General features: G+C 42.2%; 1 protein-coding gene across 1 annotated transcript in view; it reads right to left on the reverse strand.

Annotated features, from left to right (window-relative positions):
- Window positions 1-13,005, reverse strand: part of LOC141192408 (uncharacterized) — a 50,080-nt gene that overhangs the window by 16,875 nt on the left and 20,200 nt on the right. The window contains exon 6 of the mRNA XM_073661922.1: window positions 11,507-12,381. Within this exon, the coding sequence (XP_073518023.1) occupies window positions 11,507-12,381 (875 nt within the window). The remainder of the gene's footprint in view (window positions 1-11,506; window positions 12,382-13,005) is intronic.

The following is a 13,005-nucleotide window of genomic DNA, read 5'->3' on the forward strand; positions in this document are numbered from 1 at the left end:
TGCTGGAGTCATTGCTTCAAGAGCCACCACACACAAACATATCCAGGACATGGGCTACAAGTGTCGCATTCCTTGTGTCAAGCCACTCATAACCAATAGACAACGCCAGAAGCGTCTTACCTGGGCCAAGGAGAAAAAGACCTGGACTTTTGCTCAGTGGTCCAAGGTGTTGGAATCAAGGTCCCAGAGTCTGGAGGAAGAATGGAGAGGTCACAATCCAAGCTGCTTGAGGTCTAGTGTGAAGTTTCCACAATCAGTGATGGTTTGGGGAGCCATGTCATCTGCTGGCGAAGGTCCACTGTGTTTTATCAAGACCAAAGTCAGCGCAGCCGTCTACCAGGAAATTTTAGAGCAGTTCAAGCTTCCCTCTACTGACAAGCTTTTTGGAGATCGAAATTTCATTCTCCAGCAGGATTTGGCAACTGTCCACACTGCCAAAAGTACCAATACCTGGTTAACAAACAACAGTATCACTGTGCTTGATTGGCCAGCAAACTCTTCTGACCTTAACCCTATAGAGAATCTGTGGGGTATTGTCAAGAAGAAGACGAGAGACCCCAGACGCAACAATGCAGATGAGCTGAAGGCTGCTATCAAAGCCACCTGGGCTTCCATAACACCTCAGCAATGTCACAGTTGATCGCCTCCATGCCACGAAGCATTGATGCAGTATTGATGCAAAAGGAGCCCCGACCAAGTATTGAGTGCATTTACTGAACATACATTTCAGTAGGCCAACATTTCAGATTTTAAAATAATTTTCAAGCTGGTGTTATAAAGTATTCTAATTTACTGAGATAATGACTTGTGTGTTTTCATTGGCTGTAAGCCATAATCATCAACCTTAACTGAAATAAACTCTTAAAATAGATCACTCTGTTTGTAATGACTCTATATAATATATGAGTTTCACTTTTTTGTATTGAAGAACTGAAATAAATTAACTTTTTGATGATATTCTAATTTAGTGAGAAGTACCTGTATATGCATGTGTATATACACTGCGTGCCGAATTATTAGGCAAGTTGTATTTTAGAGGATTATTTTTATTATTGATCAACAACTATGTTCTCAATCAACCCAAAAGACTCATAAATATCCAAGCTTAATATTTTTGGAAGTTGGAGTGTTTTTTTTTTAGATTTGGCTATCTTAGGAGGATATCTGTTTGTGCAAGTAACTATTACGGTGCAGAATTATTAGGAAACAATAAAAACCAAATATAATCACACCTCACTTGTTTATTTTCACCAGGAAAACCAATATCGGTGCACAAAATTTAGAAATAAACATTTCTGACATGCAAAAACAAAAAAATTAGTGATCAATATAGCCACCTTTCTTTATGATGACACTCAACAGCCTTCCATCCATAGATTCTGTCAGTTGCTTGATCTGTTTTCGATCAACATTGCGTGCAGCAGCCACCACAGCCTCCCAGACACTGTTCCGAGAGGTGTACTGTTTTCCCTCCCTGTAGATCTCACATTTTATGATGGACCACAGGTTCTCTAAGGGGTTCAGATCAGGTGAACAAGGGGGCCATGTCATTATTTTTTCTTCTTTTAGACCTTTACTGGCCAGCCACGCCGTGGAGTGGTTGGATGCATGTGATGGAGCATTGTCCTGCATGAAAATCATGTTTTTCTTGAACGATACCGACTTCTTCCTGTACCACTGCTTGAAGAAGTTGTCTTCCAGAAAATGGCAGTAGGTCTGGGAGTTGAGCTTCACTCCATCCTCAACCCGAAAAGGTCCCACAAGTTAATCTTTGATGATACCAGCCCATACCAGTACCCCACCTCCACCTTGCTGGCATCTGAGTCGGAGTGGAGCTCTTTGCCCTTTACTGATCCAGCCAATGGCCCATCCATCTGGCCCATCAAGAGTCACTCTCATTTCATCAGTCCATAAAACCTTTGAAAGATCAGTCAAGATATTTCTTTGCCCATTCTTGACATTTTATTTTATGTTTCTTGTTCAAAAGTGGTCATTTTTCAGCCTTCCTTACCGTGGCCATGTCCCTGAGTATCGTACACCTTGTGCTTTTTGATACTCCAGTAACGCTGCAGCTCTGAAATATGGCAAAACTGGTGGCAAATGGCATCTTGGCAGCTTCACGCTTGATTTTCCTCAATTCATGGGCAGTTATTTTGCGCCTTTTTTGGCCAACACGCTTCTTGCGACCCTGTTGGCTATTTGCCATGAAACGCTTGATTGTTCGGTGATCACGCTTCAAAAGTTTGGAAATTTCAAGACTGCTGCATCCCTCTGCAAGACATCTCACAATTTTGGACTTTTCAGAGCTTGTCAAATCTCTCTTCTGACCCATTTTGCCAAAGGAAAGGAAGTTGCCTAATAATTAAGCACACCTTATATAGGGTGTTGATGTCATTAGTCAACACCCCTCCTCATTGCAGAGATGCACATCACCAGATTTACTTAATTGGTAGTTGGCTCTCAAGCCTATGCAGCTTGGAGTAGGACAACATGTATAAAAAATATCATGTGATCAAAATACTCATTTGCCTAATAATTCGGCACACAGTGTATTGCCTTATGTGCCTATGTCCCCATGTGTCCCCACACTTATATATGCCCACATGCACATAAATATAATTGTGCCTCCACACATATATAGTTGGCCCCCTTATAATAATTCCCCCACTTTTCAGATATGCCCAGGACAAGAAAAGTCTGGGCATGTCAAAAGAAGATGGACAGATGTCCATCTATTGCCTGTGACTATAGGCTGACATGGTTAATTACCATGTCAGTAGAGAGTCACACTGCTAGGATAAAAGGATCAAAGAGATCCTTGTCCTGGCAATAGCCGCTGCCTGCAGGCGTCCAGACGCCAGCACTGATATAATCATATCAGTGTGGGCGTCCCGCACTTCAAAGCGCCCTGCCGCCGGGTGCGCAAAGGTGCATACAGGGATGCCTGTGCATGCAGTGTCATCATAACGCCATGCTGGCACTCGCGTCCTGCATGCTTGGCAGGAGGACGGCGGAGGTCGTGGCAAAACGGCAGTGCTTGCACGCTCTACTCTTCTACTTCCCTGCCTGCCTCCACCTGACCTGCCGCTGTTCCCCTCCTCTCTAGCTCCACGTGTCATCCTTTGCCCGCAGTCCCTTCATCTCCTCTGCTCTCCAGCCTCAGCCCTGCTCCCGTCCTGCACTGTACTCCGCAGCAGCCCCTTCATCCATGGCCGCCTCCTCCTCTCTGTGTCATCCTCTGCCTGCAGTCCCTTCATCTCCTCTGCTCTCCAGCCTCAGCCCTGCTCCCGTCCTGCACTGTACTCCGCAGCAGCCCCTTCATCCATGGCCTCCTCCTCCTCTCTGTGTCATCCTCTGCCCGCAGTCCCTTCATCTCCTCTGCTCTCCAGTCTCAGCCCTGCTCCCATCCTGCACTGTACTCCGCAGCAGCCCCTTCATCCATGGCCCCCTCCTCCTCTCTGTGTCATCCTCTGCCCGCAGTCCCTTCATCTCCTCTGCTCTCCAGCCTCAGCCCTGCTCCCGTCAGCGGCTCTTCAAATGAGACATGGTGTCCGCTACCTATTCCAGCCAAAATGGCATCCCTTCCCTTCAGAGCCGCGCAATGTGTTAGTTTTCCACCACATAAGGGTTAACAGCTTACTCAGGAGAAATTGCACAACCAATTTTGGAGTCGATTTTCTCCTGTAACTTTTGTGAAAATAAAAAAATTGGGGCTAAAACAACATTTTTGTGGGGAAAATTAGTTTTTTTTATTTTCACGGCTCATGAAGCACCTTGGGGTTCAAGGTGCTCACCACACATTGGAAAAATGAGAAATTGATGATAAACTTTTAACCCTTCTAGCTTCCTAACATAAAAAATTATGTTTCAATAATGGTGCTGATGTAAAGTAGACATGTGCGAAATGTTATTTATTAACTATTTTGTGTCGCAGAACTCTTAAGTTCAATGGCATAAAAATTAAAAATTTGAAAATTGTGAAACTTTCGCCAAATTTGTTATATTTTCACAAATAAAAGCAAAAAATATCGTCCTAAATTGACCACTAACATGAAGAACAATTTGTCAAGAAAACTCAATCTCAGAATCAATGGGATCCGCTGAAGCTCCAGAGTTATTACCTCATAAAGTGCTACTGCTCAGGAAGGTGAAAAAACAGGCTCTGGGGAGAAAGGGTTAATAGGACTTACAGGAGGAACCGGTCCAGAAAGCAGAAGATCCATTGAGTACCTGCCACATACAGTATTCTGTGATAGAACTAGGAGAGGAATAATGGCGGTGAGGACTTCTCTGGGCTTCTGTCCTTCATCCTGCAGTCGTCTGAATGGATCTAATGTGGACGGGAACCAGCTAAGCCGCATTCTGTACACAGCTGTTACCTCACTGTTCACACCACACAGAGACCCCAAAAGAGTCTCAGTGCTGAAGGGGTTAATGCCCCCCCAGCGCCCAGTAAAGGGGGATCTCCAGATACCTCCACCTGCAGAGCCGGTGGAGAAACTTCTCCGCAGTCAGTGACATTTCCGGCATTATTTGCCCCTCACTACTGGCACAATTACCCCGCGCCGCCTTTTCTACAGTTTTGTGTGTGGAATGTAACGTGGGATTTTCTCTGCTTGGAGACAAATAGACGACACATGAGGTGATTATTACCAGTTACCGGACGTCTACTATATGGCGGCATATGATTGTGCTATCCACTTCATACCAGGAGCTAAAATGCAGAAATCTCGTATGTTTAACCCCTTCCAGGGAGGGCGGCCTTGAAAAACTATATTCAGAAGAGTCCAGCTAAGGGCTCATACCCATACGTGAAAAAAAAATTCCGTATTCTGGACCGAAAAACGGAAGAGTTCCATGCGATTTTGATGAGAGGAAAATGCGATTTTTCGCACCTAACATCCGTATGGGTTTTTTTTCTCTGCAACTATTATTCTGCCATCATTTACAGGACCATTTACAGTGTTCTGTGCTACAGAATGATAATGTATCCATAAAAATCGGATGGCATACGGCTGGTCCCATTAACTTGCATTGGCGAGTCTCGTCCGATATACGCAGTATGCTGCGATTTTTTTCTCAGTCCAATTTCAGCTGAGAAAAAAAATCACAGATGAGATGTACCTCATAGATTAACATTGATCAGAGTGCAATCCGATTTATTATCGGATTGCTCTAGTCTGTTTTTCTTGCATAGGGCTCATACTCATCTGCGTGAAAAAACGGATGAGTGCAATCCGATAAAAAATCAAAGCATGCTGCAATTTGCCACATATATCGGACAAGACTCGCCAATGCAAGTCAATGGGCGCGAGAAAAAAAAAACGGATGGCACACGGACCATCCATATGGCATCCAATTTTTACGGCTACATTACCATTCTGTAGCATATAACACTGTAAATGATTATCGAATAATAGTTGCAGAGAAAGCAAAATGCATTGCATACGGATGTCATATGGATGCTAGGTGTGAAAAATCGCATAGTCCTCATGAAAATCGCATGACACTCATCTGATTTTCCGGTCCATATATCAAAACGTTTTTTTCACACATATGGGTATGAGCCCTAAGGGTCATATACGGCCATCCACCTCTCCAGTCACAGAGGGGTGGGTGAAGATCTTAGGCAGCACATTCAGGATGCTCAGGACAGTGCGCAGGAAGGTTTACCTATGAACAAGCTTTATGTACTGCCCTCTTTACGTGTAGATCTTTTTGATGAAGAACATGATTCCGTTTTAACTGGGCACGCGGGTTCGTCTGCCACTAGGAGATCTCTTTCTAGGTCCTTTTGGTGGCAGAATGCTCTTAAGGATATTGGAGAGTATGTTTGGAAATGCAAAGTCTGTTCCAAGGCTAAAGCCTCTCATCAAGCTCAGTGGGTTATTTCTTCCCTAACGATGTTTCGTTGCAGCCCTGGACCCACTTGTCCATGGACTTTGTCAATGATTTGCTTAACTCTGGTGGTATTACTGTCGTGTGGGTGGTGGTGGAACGTTTGAGCAAAAAGGTTCTTTTGGTCCTGCTTCAAAAGTTGCCAACTGCTAGGATCTTAGCAACTTTGTTAATTTCTCATAGATTAAATTTCATGGTGTTCCCAAAAATCTAATTTTTGATTCAGCGGTTCAATTTCTGGCTAGTTTTTGCTCCAGATTGGGTAATAAGCTGCTTTTTTCTCTCAGTCTATCATACCGAGACTAATGGTCAACCAGAAGGATGAACCAGGAAATAGAGCAGTATTAGTGATGTTTTGTCTCCTCTAATCAGGAAGACTGGGTGGAATTTCTGCCCCTTATCGAGTGTGCTCTAAATAACTGTTCCTCAAAGGCTACCGGGACCTTGCCTTTTTTTAGCTGCTGTAGTTTTAATCCAGTGTTTGGGAATATTTCAGGATTACAATCTTCCCTGCCAGAGGAGGAGAGATTTTGTCCCCAACTAATTAAGGTCTTGAGGGAGGACAAAAGGGATTTTTGGTAGCTAGTGACCAGGCCAAAAGTGGTGCTAACTGCAGACGTAGGAATGCTTCTATCTTTAGGGTGGGGGATTTTGTGTGGTTGTCCTCAAAATATCTGCACTTAAAGATCACATCTAAAAAGTTTGCACCTAAATTTGTAGGTACTTATAAAATTATTACAAATTTAAATCCTGTGACAGTTAATTTGCAACTTCTTATTACCTGGAAAATCATAATTCTTTCCATTCTTCTCTTTTCAAAAAATTTGAGGGGACCTCAAGACATAAATGAGGTGGATTTGGAAGGGTGTCGGGAGTATGAGGTAGAGCGAGTTCTTAGTTCCAGGTGGGTCAGGCGCTGTCTGCACTATCTCGTTAAGTGGAAATATTATGGTCCTTAAGGTAGCTCCCAAGTTAATATGGGGGATCTTCCTGCGATCAGATAAACAGATTATTGGGTGGGGCTGGGGAAAACCCAGCAGTCATGGTACACATTGGTACCAATGACAAAGTTAGAGGAAGGTGGAAGGTCACAGGGAATTAGGAGAGAAGTTGAAGTACAGGACCTCTAAGGTAGTGTTTGCAGAAATACAGCCGATTCCACTAGCGTCACTAGAAAGTTAGCGGGAACTTAAGGAGATAAATAAGTGGCAGGATAAAGGGTTTGGGTTCATGGAGAACTGGGCCTACTTCTGTTGGCTACAGGCTCTACGATAGGGACAGGCTGAACCTCAACTGGGGGGGGGTGCAGATGTGCTGCAGTGAAAAATGGTCAGATGGATGGAAGAGCTTTTAAACTGGGATCTGGGGGGAGGGAGGTTTTTTGTGAAAATAAGGGGATAGAGTAGACAGAGAGAGAGACAGTAGGGGTCAATGAGGATTTAGGGGGCTGGGACATTCAAGGAAAGTAAGGAGGCAAGAAGGAGTAATAAATAGTTAATAGTATTAAATGTCTGCTGGCAAATGCAAGAGGTCTTGCAAACAAAATTAATGAATTAGAGACTCTTAATGTCAGCCACAGATTACAATGTGGTGGGCATTACGGAAACCTGGCTGGCAAGTCACGACTGAGTGATAAACAGAGGGTTACACTACATTCAAAAGGTTAGGAAAGATAAAAAGGTAGAGGGGTGGGTATTTTCATTAAATCCAACTTAAGACCTGCGCTAAATGACGACATTGGAGGGGAGCTTCGACAATGTAGAGTCAGTATGGGTAAATGTACAAGGAAATGCCAATAATGTAACGCTGTTAATTGGAATTTGCTACAAGCCTTCTAATATAGCTGAACATGTAGAGGATGAAATGCTGCAACAAAAACAAGTCATGGTCAAAGTGTTGGCTCCCTTGAAATTGTTCCAGAAAATGACGTAATTCTCCCAGAAAATTATTGCAATTACACATATTTTGTTATACATGTTTATTTCCTTTATGTGTATGTGAACAACACAAAAAAAAAACAGATAAAAAAAGGCAAAGTGAACATAATTTCACACAAAACCACAAAAAATGGACCGGTCAAAATTGTTGGCACCTTTTCTCAAAATTGTGGGGTGTGGGTAAACAACTTCGTTTCAAGCATGTGAAACTCGTTCATACTCAATTGTGGCAAGTAACAGGTGTGGGCAACATGAAAATCACACCTGAAACCAGATAAAAAGGGAGAAGTTGATTCAATCTTTGCATTGTGTGCAAGCGTGTGCCACACTAAGCATGGAGGACAGAAAGAGAAGAAGAGAACTGTTTGAGGACTTGAGAACCAAAATTGTTCTAATCTTGAAATTCTTGATATTTTTCAAGTCCATCTCCAGAGATCCGGATGTTCCTTTGTCCATGGTGCACAACATAATCAGTACATTTACAACCCATGTCACTGTAGCTAATCTCCCTGGATGTGGACAGAAGAAAAACTGACGAAAGGGTAGTCCAGATGGTGAATAAGTAGCCCCACCAAAGTTCCAAAGAAATTCAAGCTGTCTTGCATGCTCAGGTTGCTTCAGTGCCAACGTGAACCAGCCGTCAACATTTGAATTAAATGAAACGCTATGGCAGGAGAATAAGGCGGACCCCACAGCTGACACAGAGGCATACAAAAGCTACACTGCAGTTTGCCAAAATGTACATGAGTAAGCTAAAACCCTTTCTGGGGAAGCGTCTTGTGGACAGAAGAGACCAATATAGAGCTTTTCGGTAAAAGCACATCGTTCTACTGTTTAAACAGAAAGAAGCATGCAAAGAAAAGATCACAGTAACTACAGTGGAATATGGTGGAGGTTCAAAGATGTTTTGGAGTTGTTTTACTGCCTCTGGCATTGGGTGCCTTCACTGTGTGCAAGTCATCATGAAATCTGAAGATTACCAAAGGATTTGGTGTGGCAATGTAGTGCCTAGTCTCAGAAAGCTGGGTTTGCGTTCTAGGTCATGGGTTGCCAGCATGGCAATGACCCCAAACATACATCAAGAAGCACCCAGAAATGGATGGAAACAAAGTGCTGGAGAGTTGTGAAGTGACCGCCAATGAGCTTGGATCTAAATCCCATTGAACACCTGTGGAGAGATCTTAAAATTGCTGTTTGGAGAAAAATATTAAAATTTGAGAATCTTCAGTAGTTGATACCTTTGGCTAACTGAAAAGATGGTAAATTGCAAAATTTCAAGACTACTCAGGTCTCTTTTCAGACACAGTATAACACAAAATCTGAAGTGTCATATATTTATACACAACAGGGCACAGGAATAATGCAATAGATAAGACAAGTGGCGTGAAGCAGAACTATTAGCATCGGAGAGGGAGAAGCAGTTGTGGCCATGAATATTGGAACAGTTCATTGATAAGGAGTGTGAAAGTTTTATTGTCCTGTGATTGAGGTCTGGTCCATGATTGTGATGCCCAAAACGGTCTGAGGAGCACGTTCCTTAGTTGACATAAATCCATGTGACACATTAACTCCTGATCTGTGAGTGTGTCAAAGATTGTCATAAGTTTGTAATTCCACATTTTTCTGTCCCTCTGAAATTTGAAGTTACCTTTTAATACAAGTAATTTCATGTCCATGATGCTGTGATCAGGGATAAAAAATGTTTGGCCACAGGTAGATCTATTCTTTTTTCTTTTATTGTGTGGCGATGAGAATTCATCCTTGTTCTAAGTTTTTGCCCTGTCTCCCCTATGTACAGACCCCCAGCTGGACATTTGGTACATATAATTAAGTACACTACATTAGATGTGATGAAGCTGAAAGTACCTGGGATCTTGTGGTTGTCTCCTGATTTGAGTTGGGAATCTTTATCTTGCCAGTGGTCATTATAAATAGACAGGTTTTACATTTTTTCTGGCTGCAGGGAAAAGTTCCTGTAGCTGTTGGAAAGGACAGGGAGTTTCTGATAATGATGCTTCTTAGATTTGGGGGCTGCCTAAATCACAGAAGTGGGGGGTCTGGAAATATAGATTGTAATCAGCATCTTTTTCTAATAATGGTTGTAATTTCCATGCAGATCCCATTGGCATCTCCAGATTTGGATTGTAGGTGACTACTAGAGACACCAGATTGCTTTCTTGTTTAGTTTTGAAATGTAGGAGATGATTCCATAATATTCTGGTGGCTCTTGCAATCTGGTTTACAATTGTTCTTGTATGGTAGTCCTCGTTCAAAAAGGCCTTTCTGAGGCCACCAAGGTGTTGATTTCAGTACAGGAGTAGTTGAGTGTTAAGTTGATGGTGGGATGAAATTGATTAAAGTGTTCATGGAACATCTTAAGCTGTTGCTGAGATTCTGTCCAGATGATTAAGATATCGTCAATGTAACGGTAGTAGGCAAGAGGCCTGATGGGACATGAGGACAAGAAGTCACTATAAAGCTTGGCCACAAAAAGATTTGCGTACTGTGGAGCCATTTTACTTCCCATTGCTGAACCAGTCTCCTGTAGATAAATGTTATCAAATTCAAATAATTGTGGGTGAGGATGAATTTTGTAAGTTTCACCACAAAGGTGAAACAATCCTCCTTGTCTGTTTTCTTTCCCTCCCAATACCTTTTCTTTCTACCACGGTTAGGTTTCTGGGAAGTTATACTTATTCCTTTTATTTTTGGTTCTCATTAGCTTGCCTTCTTTGCCCTATATGAATGTGTCTTAGTTTCTCACTCAGGGTTTCCATATCTTCACACTTTTCTTTCCCCTTGTTGACAGTGTATTGCTGCCCCCCCCCCTCTGATTCCTCAGGAGGTAAGAGAAACTCCTCAACTGCCTATTAGGGAGTTAGGTCTGAGGTGTTATTTTTAGTTAGCTAGGGCCTGTCTGTACAGAGACCAATTGGGTGTAGTTGCTGCATTCTTCCCTGTGTGGGTACTCTGGTGGCTATCAAGATGCGCTTTCTGGTTAAAAGATTTCCCAAATTTTGAACATGAAAATGGCTTCTCTGCCCGACTCTCCTGAATCTCTTTTGCTCTTTATGATCCCAACTAGTCTCACCAATTACAAAAGGTCTTTAGTAAGCTACCTTATACAGGCTGCTAAGAATATCATTCCTCGTCAATGGAAAAGTACTTCTCCACCTACTCTGGAGGAGTGGTTCTGTGACATAGCTCTTCTAAATAGGATGGAACATTTGATTGCCCGATCCCCCACTGATTGTGAGTCTTGGAGAGACTGGATTGAATTCCAGGAATCCGATGCCTACAGTCTTACATCACACTGATGTGACCCACCCTTTTCTCTGGTGCGTTTCTTCTCTGTCCGGATTGTGCTCTGCATTGGTTCGGGCCTGGCTGCACTACGTATGGTTTCCATTGGATTTTAGTAACTTCATAATTGTAATACTGATGGCCTAAAATGTTTTCTTCCTTCCTTTTTCTTGCTATAACTTGATGTTTTATTGGACGTTATACTTATATTCTATGATATATTGATGCTGATATTGTCCTGGTTATTCATTTTTTTTTTTTTTTTTTTGTATTTTTGTAATTGAAAATTATTTAACCTTTCAATAAAAATTGAATTTTGAAAAAGGCTTCTCCCCTGTGTGACTTCTCTGATGTTTATTAAGAGTTACTTTCCGCGTAAAATATTTCCCACATTCTGAACATGAAAAAGGCTTCTCCCCTGTGTGAGTTCTGTAGTGTTCAACAAGATTGCATTTCTGTTTAAAATGTTTACCACATTCTGAACATGAAAAAGGCTTCTCCCATGTGTGAGTTCTCTGGTGTATAACAAGACTGTATTTCAATTTAAAATGTTTACCACATTCTGAACATGAAAAAGGCTTCTCCCCTGTGTGACTTCTCTGATGTTTATTAAGAGCTGATTTTCGTGTAAAATATTTCCCACATTCTGAACATGAAAAAGGCTTCTCCTCTGTATGAGTTATCTGGTGTATAACAAGACCGTATTTCTGTTTAAAATGTTTACCACATTCTGAACATGAAAAAGGCTTCTCCCCTGTGTGACTTCTCTGATGTTTATTAAGAGCTGCTTTTCGTGTAAAACATTTCCCACATTCTGAACATGAAAAAGGCTTCTCCCCTGTGTGGGTTCCCTGGTGTTTAACAAGATCTGATTTCTTGTTAAAATATTTCCCACACTTGGAACAAGAAAATCTATTCTCGGCTGTGTGAATTTTTTGATGGTTAGGAAAAGATTTTTCGAGAGGAAAACTATTTCCATATTCTAAAAATGTCTTCTTTGCTTTAGGAGCAGTTTGTTTTTTAATGCTTAATTTGTGACTATAATTTTCCTTAGTAGTTGGTAATGAATCAGAAGACAGGACCTGTTTCAAAGGATCAGATGACAAATCTTTGCTGTGAAGGGATGATGGTATATCTGGAGTAATGGCATTCAATTCAATTGTATCCTGTGGGATCTCAAGATCTTCTGATTTAAAAATTGAAGATGTCAGCATTACCTCTGATCTCCAGGTACAGTTATCTGCTAAGATAAAAATCTATTATTTTTCAATAAAATATCCTTGGATTTTATTTTTTTACATTTCTACTTAAACTGTCTATAATAATGGCAAGTTATGTACCGTATTTTTCGGACTATAAGACGCAACGGACCATAAGACGCACCTAGGTTTTAAGGAGGAAAATAAAAAAATAAAAATTTAAGCATAAAATGTGGTCATGATGCACTTTTAAGGGGGAGGGGGGTCTTCTGCTGACACTGGTACAGGGGTAATGTCCCCCAATTCTGACAATATCCCCCATCCTGGTATATATGCCGCCCCTTCCTTTTATACGTGGTCCCCATCCCCATCCTGGTATGCCTGGCATCCCTCCATCCTGGTATGCATGGCACCCCTCATCCTTATCCTGGTATGCATGGCACCCCTCATCCCTATCCTGATATGCATGGCACCCCTCATCCCTGTCCTAGTATGCATGGTACCCCTCATCCCTGTCCTGGTATGCAAGGCACCCCTCATCCCTGTCCTGGTATGCAAGGCACCCTTCATCCCTGTCCTGGTATGGATGGCACCCATCATCCCTATCCTGGTATGCATGGCACCCATCATCCCTATCCTGGTATGCATGGCACCCTTCATCCCGGTCC

Source organism: Phyllobates terribilis, unplaced genomic scaffold (genome assembly GCF_046119375.1).
Source record: "Phyllobates terribilis strain yellow unplaced genomic scaffold, ASM4611937v1 Scaffold_61__1_contigs__length_8056638, whole genome shotgun sequence".
Classification (NCBI taxonomy): Eukaryota; Metazoa; Chordata; class Amphibia; order Anura; family Dendrobatidae; genus Phyllobates; species Phyllobates terribilis.